This window comes from Pelodiscus sinensis, chromosome 15 (assembly GCF_049634645.1).
Source record: "Pelodiscus sinensis isolate JC-2024 chromosome 15, ASM4963464v1, whole genome shotgun sequence".
NCBI lineage: Eukaryota > Metazoa > Chordata > Testudines > Trionychidae > Pelodiscus > Pelodiscus sinensis.
This window is the reverse complement of record NC_134725.1, coordinates 39,284,176-39,298,890: the sequence shown is the minus strand read 5'-3', so window position 1 is coordinate 39,298,890 and position 14,715 is coordinate 39,284,176. Positions and strand designations below refer to the sequence as shown.

At 50.1% G+C, this 14,715-nt stretch overlaps 1 protein-coding gene across 2 annotated transcripts in view; it reads left to right on the top strand.

Annotated features, from left to right (window-relative positions):
• Positions 1 to 14,649, top strand: part of TPST2 (tyrosylprotein sulfotransferase 2) — a 62,279-nt gene extending 47,630 nt beyond the window's left edge. For both annotated transcript variants that reach the window (XM_075898895.1, XM_075898896.1), the window contains exons 2-7: positions 126 to 193; positions 4,154 to 5,073; positions 8,178 to 8,376; positions 9,805 to 9,855; positions 11,336 to 11,382; positions 14,380 to 14,649. In XM_075898895.1, the coding sequence (XP_075755010.1) occupies positions 4,238 to 5,073; positions 8,178 to 8,376; positions 9,805 to 9,855; positions 11,336 to 11,365 (1,116 nt within the window). In that variant the 5' untranslated portion in view covers positions 126 to 193; positions 4,154 to 4,237 and the 3' untranslated portion in view covers positions 11,366 to 11,382; positions 14,380 to 14,649. The remainder of the gene's footprint in view (positions 1 to 125; positions 194 to 4,153; positions 5,074 to 8,177; positions 8,377 to 9,804; positions 9,856 to 11,335; positions 11,383 to 14,379) is intronic.
• The last annotated feature ends 66 nt before the right edge of the window (positions 14,650 to 14,715 follow it).

Sequence of the window (14,715 nt, the reverse complement as noted above, 5' to 3'; positions counted from 1 at the left end):
AGATAGACTCAAAACCTCAGTTTGGAAAATTGAATCTGCGAATGAGCATTCAATTTCTGACCATTCCAGCAAGTGTCCGTTATCTCTGAACAAATCAGGATTGTGGGTTTTATTTCCCCCATTAGGTATTCATCAGCCCTCTGTATTTCTGAGTGGAGACTGGGCAACAGCAAAATGAATTCACCAGGGAAAGGTAAGTGTATCAAAAAGGGGTCTGTCAGAGTAGTGGGACCCTGCATGACACATTGGGAATGGGCTAATGAATGTTTCATGTTTGTGTCTGCACAGCTACTTCTGTTTATTAATATTTTAACACTCTCAGAAGCTACCAAAAGCAATTACAGATCTTGTTGCTGTTAATAGCTAGCCAGAATGCAAAATGGGAAATTTTTAATGGCAGGGATTTTGGGGGAATTTCGATTTGTATTGATCCTTATTACCACGTCTGCCCCACCCAGCTGCTAGTCTGCAACACTGCCTTCTGTTTTCTTTAGAGTCAGGACTAAATTCTCAGATTGGCTGACGATGAAGTTTCTGCCACTCTGGATTGCACTCCATCTTTGCCAGTGTGCCCCTGTTGTGACAGCACCAGCCCGAAGTGGGCTGAGGTTTCATTGAGCCGCGGAGCTGGTTTTGCTCTGGTAACGCCTATAGCACTTTGGGATCTGTTGATGAACATCTGTCCTGAAGGATGCAATGGTTTTTAGTCCCTGGGTCCTGTGTGGGAGGGAAGAAGCTGGGGAGAAGACAGTATCTGAGGACTTTTTCATGGGTTTCAGGGCCAGCGCGGACTGTGCTCTAATCACGTAGAGTGGCCACCTGCCTAATATAGGCCAGAGAATTCCAAGAAGCAGGGTCTGCAGTGGAGGGAATTGACCTTCCCCGATGATGGACGTTAACTCCGAGCCCCGTAAGCTGCTGGTGGGTTCTGCAGCAGAAAACAACAGAAAACAGCTTGAGCTAAACGTTGCCCCTTTGACCAAGCTTCAGTTGTGTGAAGGACCTCTGAGTGTAGGAAGGTTTGAGGGACCCCCTCTCACAACAGGTAGTTGTGCCACAGCAAACATTCCCCTTTTTTTACAGCTGGGGAAGCAGGGACAGAGAGAAGTGACTGTTCCAGTAACAGATGGAGTCAGCATCGGCTTGAGGCTTAGAGCCTGCAAGTTCTTGTTCCCCAGTCATGCGTCCAGACAGTAGGCTGTAGGGATGTAACAATGCATCGATTAACTGATAAGCCAAAGCTTATAGGTTAATGCTATGGACTACGCACATTTCCCCTCCACCTCTTGCCAGTACATTTTTTAGCAGGCTGGCTAACAGCCCACCTCAGTCCTGCTTGCACTGGGTCCTGGACCTACCCCTGCTGCGGCTCTGCATTTAAAGTGTATTAGGAGCAAGTCAGGCAGGCAGCCCAGCTCAGTTCTGGCTCTCACTGGGTTCAGAAACTCAGACCCCACCCTTTGGGACAGGGGCTGCTGCCACCCCACACTGCTGCCTCTGTATCAGAGAGAGCAGCACGCCGTGAAAGGTATCTGGTCTATGCAGGTACCTGGTTTTTAAATCTTGCGGACGAGCTCCCGCTTGGCACCCCATGCCGCTGCCTCTGATACAAAGGCAGCAGCACAGAATGGCAGGGAGCTCCTTGAGAGTGGGGCCGGAGCTCGCTGGCTGCCAGCCCCACCCCTGGGGCTATAGAATAATCAACTAACCAATAAGAATTTATGAGGTTACTCGACTATTCAATTAACCGATATTTTAACATCCCTAGTGGGCTGTCTGTACGTCCTGCACCTTGAAGCAGATAGATCCGGCTTTCTCCTTTTCCTCTTCCTTTCCTTACCAAAATTAGAGGACAGACAGTCTCTGTAAATGCTGTGTATTAGCTGTCTGCCTTGACAGTAGTTGAATAAACACTTGACTAGGAAGGAATAGAGCTGAACAGCATTTGAGATCATAGTCCCTTAAAAGGTGTTTGTCCTGCACAGCTTGGCTCGTCATGCTGCATGGGCAGTGGGAACCAAGAACACGCTTTGTGCTGTGCAACAGGTTTCGCTTCTGGATTCTGGGCATGAGGCATACTCCCTTTGGTCAGCTTTCCTGAAATGCAAGGTTTGTGTTGTCAGAAGCATCTGCTTATGTCAGATGCCAGAATGAGCCATGCCCTCATCTCTAAGTGACCTTGAGAAGCGAGTGCGGGATGCAGGGAATCTCTGTAGGAAATGTTAACTATATTCTCCTACCCCATTTAGTACAAACTTCCATCCTTCTTTTAAAACTTTTTTTTTAACCTCTGCTTAGACTTTGGAACTACGTCCCATTACAGTGCAGTTACTGTGAATTTCTGTCTTTTCCAGCCAGAAATGCTGTTTAGACTGGAGGCTAGTGGGCATTTGAAATTGCTTTTGGAAATAAAAAATATTATCAAGTCAAATGACCAATTCATTGCTTCAGAGACATGTAACTAGATTGTAAATTCCCTGGGACAAGAAGTGCCGCTCTCTGTGGTTTGTACAGTGCCAAGCAAAAGTAGTTCAGAACAAATAGTGATGTAAAGAAAAGCAACCTGCCCCACTTGGCTCCAAGGACAAAGCAGGCGGTGAGAATGGAGGCAGCGAGAGGAGCTGCAACTGATGCTGGTTACATGGGTACTGGTAAATGCTTGCTTTCACAAAGAACTTTTTGAGAAAAAATATTTTTCTTGGGCAGTTCTGGATTGGTAGTGAAATAAAACACACAACTGTCCCCTTCCAGTGTTCACCTTCTGCCCAAATACAAGTTACTGCGAAACTCCCTCTTTGGCCTAGGAGTGGGATGGCAAAATTTGCAGCAATGGGTCAGCAGGGAAAGTGAAGAGGGATAGTTGGCTAGTTTTAATAGGAGCTTTGTGAACACAAAAGTGACTGTCCTGCTGGAATCTTCTATAGAGAAGTAATGTCTTCATTGCAGAACCAAATGAAGGCTTCAGTATCTCAAGGGTGAACTGTAAGGTGTGTTTTAGGCTTGGGAGTATTCATATTGGTCATGCTTGTTAATAGTATTTACCTTAGTTTGAGCATGAAATTGGGTTAATTTGTAAACCTTAACCATTGCTTCTGCTGATGCAAAACTCACCAACTTCCTGGAAATCAAATGGGAAGAGTTTTCTTATGTTAGTAGTTAATTTCTAATCAAAGTAAATAAATTAGAGGAAAATTCTTGTTGATGGGACTAATAGAAGGATTGCGTTGGATCGTTCAGTGAACACAACAATCAAAATCTGTAAAAAAAGGGTGCATCAGGGATGGAGGGCAGTAAATTAGTCTGTCCCTTTGGGGAATTATGCTTGCTTGGTCTTCATGAAGAGGGAAAAACCTGGCTAAGCCACAATGACCCCATCCATAAATACCAAAGCTCTGGCACTGAGCTGGTGAAGAATGGCTGGTGCATTTTCCACACTTCCTACTCTTCTAGAATTGTTAGCATGGTTTACTCATGCCTTGGAGGATTCTGCATTTACTTCAGTTCTTCTCTGTATTGAGGCACGTACTGACATCAAAGCAGCTCGTGTTTAATAGAAGGAAGTAATGGGATGAAGATGGTCCAATGAAAATTGGGTCTGAATGTTGGAAAATGTTTCTCTAAGGATTTCCTGGATAAATTATTCTTAATTTTCTCTCCTAAACTGCCGTACAGCATTTCTGGTAAACAGGCACCTTCACCAGCAGCAGCAAAGAAAGAGCTGTGTCTGCATAACCTGAAAATCACTTTGCAGTTCTTTTGGGGATGTAAGACCCAGGAGTCCTAGTGGAATCTGGAGTTAGTTCCAAACAGACAAGACAAATGGCATGGAGGGCTCTGTCCAGGACCAGCTGAGATGATCAATAGGCCAGTTTGTAGGGATGTTAAAATGCGTGTAATTAAGTAACCGTATAACTGTAGAAGATTTCAGTGGTTACATGTGGGGCAGCTCCCTACACACACCGGGAGCTTGTGTGTAATAGTGAACATTAGCTGATAAGCCCAGGCTCATCGGTTAGCCATTTGCACGTCTAAACTTTCACATCCCTTGTCTGATGACTGGAGGCTGAGGGTGTCAGGTAACTCAGTGGAAGAGAGGCCAGGTACAGATGTATGCCCCCCCGATTTCTTTGAACATGTGCTGTTTCCTTTGCAGACAGGCACCGGATTGGCTGCTTACTAACTGAAAGCTGAAGGCAGAAGACCCTTCGGTCTCCCAGCCTGCGTGCAGAGGAACAGAATGCGGGTCACCATGAGGCGGGTGTTTCTGGGGCTGGGCTTTGCTGTTGCCCTGATGGTGACTGTGCACCTTGGCCAGCAGATGTTGGAGTGCCAGCAGCTCTTGGATAAGGGCAAGCATGGGGTGATGAGACCGGAAAACGAAGAACTGGTAGTGGTGGACTCCAGGCACGTTGAGTACCGGTACAGCAAGGAAATGCCGCTGATCTTTATTGGTGGGGTCCCACGGAGCGGCACAACTCTGATGAGAGCCATGCTGGATGCACATCCTGAGATCCGCTGTGGAGAAGAGACTCGCATCATTCCCCGGGTGCTGGCTATGCGCCAGGCCTGGTCCAAATCAGGGCGGGAAAAGATGCGCTTGGACGAAGCTGGAGTGACAGACCAAGTCCTTGATGCTGCCATGCAGGCTTTTATCCTGGAGGTCATTGCCAAGCATGGGGAACCAGCCAGATATCTCTGTAACAAGGACCCCTTCACATTGAAATCCTCTCTCTACCTGTCCAGACTCTTTCCCAACTCCAAGTTTCTGCTGATGGTTCGAGACGGACGGGCTTCTGTCCATTCCATGATCACCAGGAAGGTAACGATCGCTGGCTTTGACTTGAACAGCTACCGCGACTGCCTTACCAAGTGGAACAAAGCCATCGAAGTGATGTATTCCCAGTGTGTAGAGATTGGGCAGTCCAGGTGCCTGCCAGTCTACTATGAGCAGCTCGTGCTGCACCCCGAGCAGTCAATGCGTGCCATCATGCAGTTCCTAGACATTTCCTGGAGCAACGCAGTGCTGCACCATGAAGAATTAATAGGGAAACCAGGCGGAGTCTCTCTTTCCAAGTGAGTGTCTGTGTGGCTCACGCTGCTTTCCAAACAGGCCCTGACTAGAAGGAGGGGGTGCTGGCCAATCCTCGGGGCATGCCTTGTTGTTGTTTATTTTCATGCCTGGTTTTCAGGAGCAGATGGATCGATGCACTCAACTCTGCTGAAGAGTGTTTGCACATACCTAAGAACAGCCTGGATGTCACACTGGGCATGTCCCTGACCACACTTTGCTTATTAGGTGAAGGTTTGTAAGAGTGGTGCCGTCCGTGGTCCAACTAGTAAATAAGGAGATTTCTGGTTCTGCTTTTGCAGAGACCTCTGTAAGTAGCTTGCGTTTCCTCTCTCTCTTTCTCCTCTTTCCCACATTTGTCTTCACACGTGGGATCACATTCCAGCAAGCATGGTGGCCTGCAGCTGAGGTTTCCTGACCTCCCAGCACCTCTTGCCACACACAGTTCTGTTGTGATCAAGACGTGGGTACCTACAGTGCACATCTTTTGGGCAGGGATGTACAATCCCGTTTAATCAGTCAACTGGTGAAACGTTACGTTTAACTGGTTAACCACTTAAATAGAAGTGGGTGAGGGGCCACTCCTACCCGGCCGTCAGTTAACCGTAACCGGCAAGCTGCGCACAGGAAGGGGCTGCTTACTGGTTAGCCGGTCACATCCCTGGTTTCTGATCTAGTTCCTATTTTTGAGCTTCTTGCTGCAGTTGGCTTTACTGCTGGTTTTGGCTACGTGGTGCTTTGGGCTACGTTAGACTCACCTAACACAACCTCTGACTGTCAACATGGACAAATGGGCACTAGCCGGGCAAGCCTGTCTCGAGCACGATCTTTTCCTGTTAGCTTGTCACACCCAGAACGGGAGGGGGAGGAGAGAGAACCCACTGCCTGGCTTTCCTCTGAGGTCAGGCCATCCTGTTATCGGCACTCAAGGAGTGCCTGCACTGCAGTGAGGCATCCACCGCTGGTCTGTGCCAGCTGACTCAGGTTTGTCAGGTTGATTAATCTGGGATCCTCCCAGGGTTCCTCTCTTCTCTCCCCTACCCTGCAGTTAATCAGCCCTAAGTCCAAGCCCCACAAATCCACCACACTGGCCAGACCCGGGAGGCTCATGGTGGCATAGACAGAACCTACAAGAGACTTCCCAGAGAAAATGTTACATATCAACATTGCATGTGGTTAGCGATGCAGCACCCTTGCAAAGTGCTTTCTCACGCTAGCCAGCGTTTCACGGGGCGTGGGTCTCTCTGAGTCAAGAGTTGAAATGAAGCCCCAAGGAGCCACCCTGGAGATCTGGGGCAATTCCCAGATAAGGCCCTGTGCTGCTGATGCTAGTGAATGGGGGTGGTTTGACCACTGCCTGGCGTGAATCAATGGAGCCCTGGGAGTCTGGCTCTTTGTGGTCTATTGTGCAAAGTGCTGCCTGGAGGGGGGAACGTTGCAGGTGTGCTGTGCAGGCACTGGGTACAGCTGAGCAGAGGGGATTCAGAGGCTGGGAAGCGTGCAATGCACTCATGAGCGGGCTAGAGATGTTCTCCCTTTATGGCCTTGTTTTCTGTTCGGTATAAACCCTCCTTGCCCGTTGTGGCTTGGGGTAGCGAGGGAAGAGGAGAGCATGTATGGTGGACAGGCATGTTTCTTGGACGAATTGACAGCTTCTGTTGGGCTTTAGATCTTTATCAGTCTACTGAGAGCTAATTGCTCATTAACTGACTAGAGGTCTCGTTGCAAGTCCTGTGAGGCCCATATGGCAGGTAACCTCGGCTTCCTTTGATTTGTCTCCTGCAGAAACTGGAGTGGGAGGTTTGGGCCATAGGAACGCCTGTCCCTTCTGGAGGGGAGAAATCAGTGACTGATCTCCAGAGCCTGACGTGAGACAGGCCAATGATGGGAGATTTATCCCTAGATCAGGTGTCCCAAACTCCCGGCCTGTGGGCCATCTGCAGCCAGAGCGGTTGCTCCAATCCGGACTGGGACTCCTGTGTGCCTGGGGAGGGAGTGAAGGGGGGCTGTCAGTTACCAGCCCCCAAACCCTGCCCTCCCCCCTTCCATGGCATTTCAGGGGACACAGCTTTGGGGCTCACTGGAGGGGGCTAGTGCAGTGCGGTGGCAGTGGCCATCGTCTCCTGGACTCGGAAGCAGAGTGCAGCGGAGTGAGTGCACTCACCCAGCGTGCTCCACTTCCCTGCAGCTGTGGGGAGTTCAGGAGAGCATGACCAGCCCCACCTGCCGATCCTCGGGGACCAGGTGCCATGGGAGGGAGAAAGGCGGGAAGGGTTGGGGCATGGGAGCTGGTAACAGAAAGCCTCCTCCCCCCCGGCCAGATTGTGCAGTCTCTCTAGCCGAAAAGGCCTGCGGGCCAGGAGTTTGACTGTTGCTGTAAAAATTCAGGAACCCTGGTTGGGCTGGCAGTGCCTGCGGCACTCCTGTTGCAGCCACTTCTCCGCATGTGCTGATGTGCCACGTTCCTACAAATTATGGGACTCGCTGTCTTCTGGTGCAAAGAGGCAGTGCATGCAGTGAGGCTGCTGCTTGGCCTATCTTTGCAGAGGGCCTAGCTCAGACAGGCAGCGATGCAATGGAGTTGGATTGCAACGGGAGATACACTTTTCCTCTCTAGGGGAAACACAAGCTGCACACGATCTGACACAGAGTTGGCCCAGCAAAGTGGGCAGGACAGACGGGAGCACAGCCAGGCAGATGGACAGGCCAGGCAGAGTGGAAAGAGTGCCCAGGCCACCTCAGCAGAGAGTGGGCAGCACAGCATTTGCCCTTGAGCAACGCTGACAACAGATGGGACTTTGTGAGGGCTGAGGACAGGGGGCCATGTCAGCGACTCCAGTTGCCACACTACTTTGACTTGGGCATCAGAACCCCTGGAACCGACCCCTTAGCTGTGTTAGTGCTGGGTCTTTGGCACGAGTGCTTTGCCGATAGCTTTCAAGCCGCTGGGTTCCGAGCTTCTCATCCTGAAGATGCTGAAAATACCCGATCTACCTGCGTGTCTCAGGCATGGAGAATTTCAGCGGCAGTAACCCAGCTGCAGACTCCTATGTGTGACTGCAGTGTACGCCCCATCCCTGAGTGACTGATTTCTGCTCTTTTTTTTCAGGATAGAAAGATCAACAGACCAGGTTATTAAGCCTGTAAACTTGGAAGCTTTGTCCAAATGGATCGGGCACATTCCAGGGGACGTATTGCAAGACATGGCCCAGATAGCACCAATGCTTGCGAGGCTTGGCTATGACCCATATGCAAACCCACCCAACTATGGCAACCCAGACCCCTTGGTAATCAACAACACCCACCGGGTGAGTATTGCTTACAAGGTGAAGCACCACTGGGTCATGATGAGGGGAGTGCCACATGTTGCAAATACAAAATAGCCACCACAGTGGGGATCTACTCTATGTAATACTGACATACAAACCCACATGCCTCTCCCGGGTTGGTAGGGTCACTACATCATGCCAAAAGACAACACAGATAGCACCGAGTTGATAAAACAACAGAAGGGGCGTACCAGTGACATTTCCTTTATTTTCAAAACATTGGTTCAGATGACAGGCTCAGTGACTTGTGAGAGACGAAATTCCTATTGGTCTGATATTGTGCCCCCTCAGGGCAGATGTCACACTACTCTGCCTTCACCAGCTAATTCTGGAAGCCTGGAGTAGGAGCATATTGGGGTGTTTATTGTGACCATGTTAAAAGTTGCATGCATGCAAAGCTGTTGGCACTACAAAACTCCAGTCTTTCCCTAGTGGAAGATGTAGAAGTTGAGGCTTTGTTCCTTCGCTCACCCAAACCCACGCATGTCAAGGGGCGCCTGGGTGCAGAAGGAATGCAAGGTCATACCCTGGGAGCGTGCTCCTACTCCAGGTGTGCTGAGGCCACAGAGACATGCCCCAGAAGAGGTACTGGTATATCTCTGGACGGGTACAGTCCCAGTGACAGCAAGCGGCAGAGCCACAATGCTCCAGTTACAAAATGACGTGAATCTTGCCACTTCCCTGTTCCTGCTTTGGTACAGATCAAACGCTGCTTCCCTCAGGTGTGCCAGGCAACTCCTGTGCTAGGGGAACTAGCCTAGGGAGTGGCTGTGAGGTGGTGCTGATGGTTTATTTGCAGTTGTGCTGGCTTTGTGCATGGTGCATTGAAGTACCAGCCCTGGCCCCTGGAGCTGGCTTGATGGGCTACTCTGATTGTGGCACTAACTTTGAGACCTAGTCCAGGCTGCTACTCGCCCTGTGCTCCGTGAGCCTTGTAGACAGCAGTGGAGAGTGGCATACGAGGCTCTCCCAGGATCCAGACTCTTCAGGTTCCTGTGTTCAGTAAAGCAGAGAACGTCAGGTTTTGTCAATGAGAACACAGGACATTGTATAAACGATCCCGTCTTCTTGCAGTTTTTTTTTTTAACTTCCCTGTTGGGTGAGAGCGGGGGCAGAGCCCAGAGAAACCACCTTCTGAGGACAGCCCATCAGCCAGAGTCTGATGCCTAACACCATGTCTGCGCTGAAATTGGGATGGGGGTGGAACCCTCCTGCCACAGGGTGATGTGTCAGTCCAGCCGGGCAGAATGGAATTGCTCACGTACAGTGCACACTCCAGGCCTTTGCGGTTGGCTTCTGGTTCAGACACGCTCTCACATGCTAGGCAGCTAATGAGGCAGAAGGGCTGCTTAAGTGTCAGCTAGTCTGTACAAAGTGGAATCATTCTGGTGCTAATTCCTTCCATAGGTTATGAAGGGGGATTTTAAAACACCAGCCAATCTGAAAGGGCGTTTTCAGGTAAGAGCCCTTCAATTCTTCCAAGTTATACCTTCATTTTGGATGGCTCCGTGGCTGCTCTGTCCTTGGGATTTCTGCCTCTTGCACGTCCCGCTTCAATTCATCCAAATCTCCACTCCATGGTTGTTCCCCTCCCGTCACCCCAACCCTAAATCCCATTACTGCACTGGGGTTCCATGAAATTTTAGCTGCAGCTCATCTCTGTCCAAGCTCTGTGTGTACTCATGCCCTCCCCTCCTTCCTGCTCACATTGTTTTCTCTCACTCTTGGCTTGCTTGCACTGGTGTGTCTGTGCATTCCTCCGACAAACACACTCTGACTGCCTCTAATCCCTCCGCACACATCTCGCTGGGGGCCTGGCTCTTGAACTGCTGGTCTGGGCCTTGCCATGTGTGGCGTGGGAAGCTGGTGTGTCTGATCTAGAGGTGTAAATGGTTCAGAACACGGTTTCTGGTTCGGATCGTTATTGCAGTGTATAATTGCTTCATGTGTCACTAATCAAATTGCTCCCTTTGCCCAGGTTTGTTCAGGAAAGCACTTGTACCATGCAGTTCAATTGCACTGGCACTGTAGAGGAAGTTCTAAGAACTGTAAACCCTTTCCTTTGCCCCTCCCCAGAGAAGGCTGCCTAAATAGACAGGACACAATATAAGGAGGGACTTTTTCCCATAGTACATGGTCACCCTGTGGAATTGATGCCAGGGATTTTGTGAAGGCCTACAGCAGAATGGGGTTTTAAAATAAAAATGTACGTTCCTGGTGGCTTGGGGGATGGCTGTTAGCAGAGATGGTCCGGGATGCAGCTCCATGCTCTGCGTCCCTGAACTCTGACGGCTAGAAGGTGGGGCTGGATGATGGGTCACTCAGTAATTGCCCTGTTCTGTTCATTCCCTCTAAAGCATCAGGCTCAGCTACTGTCAGCAGACAGTAAGAAAGACCATTGGTCTGACCCAGCACAATCATTCTCATGCTCTTATGATACATGGTAGCCTAATGGTCAGCACAGTAGGGCTGTGTCTAAACAAGGGGCTTTGGGAAGCAAGCCCATATGTGAACTGTTTTAGTAAGCCGTGATTTCAGCTTTCACGGTAACATGTGGGGAGAGAGGCACCTCTCAGGTCACCAGCATTAAAAGCATTTACAGATTCACAAGTGAAAATCATTGCTTTGCATTGCTAGATTCAGAAACTAATGCAGCCTCCTGGTGCGAGGGGAAATTGTGCTCCCTGCAGGAAGTACCAGGTACAGGTCCTGAATGGCCCTCAGATGTTGTCCCATGTGGAAGAGCTGGGCCACTGGCAAGGCTTACATATTGCTGGAGAGGTGGCAGTTTCCTGGCAAAATCAAATTCTCAGCCACTGGTCTTACTGCATTGCCTCTGTCTGAGCTTTAATCAGTTCATTCTCAGAAGTGCGGTGGGAGCTTTTTGAGTTTGGTATGTGACTTACTACTAACCGTTGCTCTTCTTGGACTATTGTAGGTGACTCAGAATACGTCTGCTTCTCACTGAAAGTTAATGATTTCCAGGTAGGTCCTTGTGCTTTACTGTGCTGTCTGCATTGCTCTGGGCGTGAGGTTTTGCCTGCATCCTTTCGGGTGCCTGTTGCTAGGAACTCACCTTGCTCTAGGTCTGCTTCTGAGACATAGGGACTTTTGTGTACAGTTAATTGCTCCAGTTTTCCAGAATAACACTGTTATTCGGCCAGATGGGTTTCAAATTAGGATTTTCTTGTGTTTCCTGTGAAAACAGGTTAATTTGTACAAAATATAAGTGAACTAGTGGGTAACATCACCAGCTTGTAGCATTGCTGAGAGCATGAAAATGCCTCAGTGAACTGAGCAGTATTTCTGTGTTGCAGAAGCAGCCCAGATAACCCCCCAGGATGTACCATTGACCTTGGTGGACTAATTTTTTTAAAAAAAGTCAGGCATACTATTCTTAATTAAAAAAAAAAACACCCCTGTTGTTGCTTTCCCCTCTTCCTCTGAATAGAGCTTACAGTCTCTGCTTTTACACAATAATCCCTACTCTGTAAACCCAGTGGTGGGCACTTGTAAAATCTAAGGCCATGTAGCTGTGCTGCTGTAAGACTTTGTGGAGCCACAGCATGCCAGTGGGAAACAACTCTCCCATCGGCATCATTCAGCTAGAACAGCAATTGGCAGGAGAGCGTCTCCTGCCGACATAGCAATCTGCACAAAACTCATGTCACTCAATGGGGTATTTTTTCACAGACAAGAGACAAAAGTTTTGCTGATATAAGGGCTAGTGTAGACATGCCCTAATGTTGAGAACGCCCATTGAATAGGAAATGTTGTCTTGCCCTGAGTTTGAGATACAAAGGAACATCATAATGGTCGTGATAAAGGAGACAAAAGCATTGACCAGGGACAGATAATTTATGAGGCCTGATCTCACAACAGTTTACACTGGCTATGTCAGTCAAGAGTGTAGTTATGCTGCCAACTGAAGCAGCTATAGCAACAGAAGAGGGCTTCTGTCAACAATAAATTACATTGTTCCTGTACTGTCAGCATTCCTTCTATCAGCATATGCTGCAACTACACCATGGCTGGGCAAAATACAGGCCGCATCCGTTCCACCAGACCACCTGATCTGGCCCATAGAGGCAGCAGGGAGCCCCAGGCAGGCTCCCTGTTTGCCTCGCCCCACTCACATGCTGCTCAGAAAAGTGGCTGCAGGGCCATTTCTCTTTCACCACTGGAAGAGAAGGGAGGCTTCATGAGCTGGCCTTGCCCCCAGCACAATCTCTTTGGCTGGTTTCTGGCCAATGGGAGCTGCCTATGTAAAGAACAGATAGCACACAAAGTACCACACGGTCCCCCTCCCCTCTGGCTCCTAGTTTCTCTCTCTCTTTCTCTCTTTCTCTCTCACGCACGCATGCACCTGGTGTGGTTGCTAGATGGGACTCACCCATGTAAGTTTCCTGCACGGAACCTGCCTCTGGCACTCCAGTCCCTCCCTCCCCCAAACTTCAGCCCTGCCCCCCACCCCACATAATCAAAACCCTCTTGCCCCTTTCTGCACCTATACCCCCTCCCAGATCCTGCACCCTAAACCTCTGTTCCAGGTCCCAACCCCCTCTGGCCTAGGTCCCAACCCAAACCCCTGTACCGCAGTCCTCTGCCCCAGGTCACAACCCCAATCCCTGCACCCTGGTCCAGTGCTCCAGGTCACACAACCGCTTCCTTCACCCAAACTCCCTCCTTCATCCTAATCCAGTATTCCCAAACTTTTTTATACGGTGGATCAGCAAACTTTGGGCGTACTGGCACAGAAATATTTGTATATTCATCATGGTAATTAATTTATTTGCATATTCATTGTGGTAATGGTAAGCAGTCACGTGTTATTTTACATTGCATCTGCACATACAAAATACATGCCATTGTGTGGATGGGAAGATAAGAATCATACATTGTGGAACAGATGGCATGCTTTGCAGTATAGTTCTGGTTTTCACTAGTTTTTTGAGAGAGGCAAAGGGGTACAGCAGGCAGGGAAGGAGAAGCTGGGATGTGGCCAAGAGGAAGAAGGGAGGGAAAGAAAAGAAAAGAGGGATCAAACCGGGGAAGAGGCTGGGCTGAAAGTGGCGATGTGCTGACTTTGGCTCAGAAGACCTCTCCTGCATTGTGCCCTTGCCTCACCCCAGCCACCTGGGTAGAGGCAGTCCCTGCTCAGCCCTACCTGCCCTGCCAGAAGGTCCCTGAGCCAGCCCCCAGGGCTCAGTGCACCTGAGCAGATGGCCCAGGTGCCCCCGGAGCATCCCTGCTCTGCCACGCAGCCCAGCTGCCCCAGAGCAGCCCCATTCCACTGTGCGGCTGACCTCCCCTGGAACAGCCCAGCGGCACCGCTGGCTAGTCTGTGTAGCTGCCATGAAACTGGGGATGTGGTGAGGCTGCCCTAAGAGGGACATCTTTACTGTGTCCTGGCACCAGTAGGGTCAGCCTCACCGTGGCCTGACTTCAGCCCTGGCACAGTGGCAGTCTGCAGAACCACTCACCATGGGAGAGTGGGAGGAGAATTTATAGAGCACATGCAGACATACACCTTGGGAACTATGTTCCACAGTGGACAGGGCTTATTAGCAGCTGGGAGTGTGGCCTAGCAGAGTGCCACGGCCCCGCAGACAGGAGTTTGTGGCGTGCCACTGGTCCGTGGACTGCTGGTTGGGAACTGCTGCCCTAATCACTTACTTGGAGCTCCTTTTTGCACCCACCTCCATCCCAAACTCAGCACCTCCTCCATTAATATCATGGAAGAGTGCAGCCCTGGACCACTTAACAAAATCTTGGGTGGCCCCCACCAACAAAAATTATTGCTCACCAGTGATTACACTCAGGGAATAGGCTCTATTGTGTAGATGTAGCCCTGGTCTTGGTTGGTGGCTGGGGGGTTGCATGTCTCAAACTCATTTGTAATAGCTCTGGGTACAAAAGATCACAGACTTGCTTGTTTATGTATATTCCTGTGGTTAAAATACCTTCTTCTCCCCCTTGCAGGACATTGCACGTGACCTTTCCTTGCCCACCCGAGGAGGAAGTTTGCGGATGCAGAAGTGGAAATCTGTTACCCAAGCATATTGCTTGCTGATACTATTGCCAGAACTTGAATGTTGTGTCCAGAGATGTATTTGCATTTGTTTGCAAAGCCCACGCACGTGTCCGCGGCCAGCCTGTCGCCCTGCGCGTGGCGAAGGGCGCGGGAAGCGATTGGCGGGAGAGCGCGGCTCGGGGACTTCCTCAAGTTGCATTAAAATGATCTCGAGATTCTGTCCCGTGATTGGCCTCAGCACCCGCTGGGGGAGGGGCCGGGCGGGCGGGCGCCGCCTCCAGGGC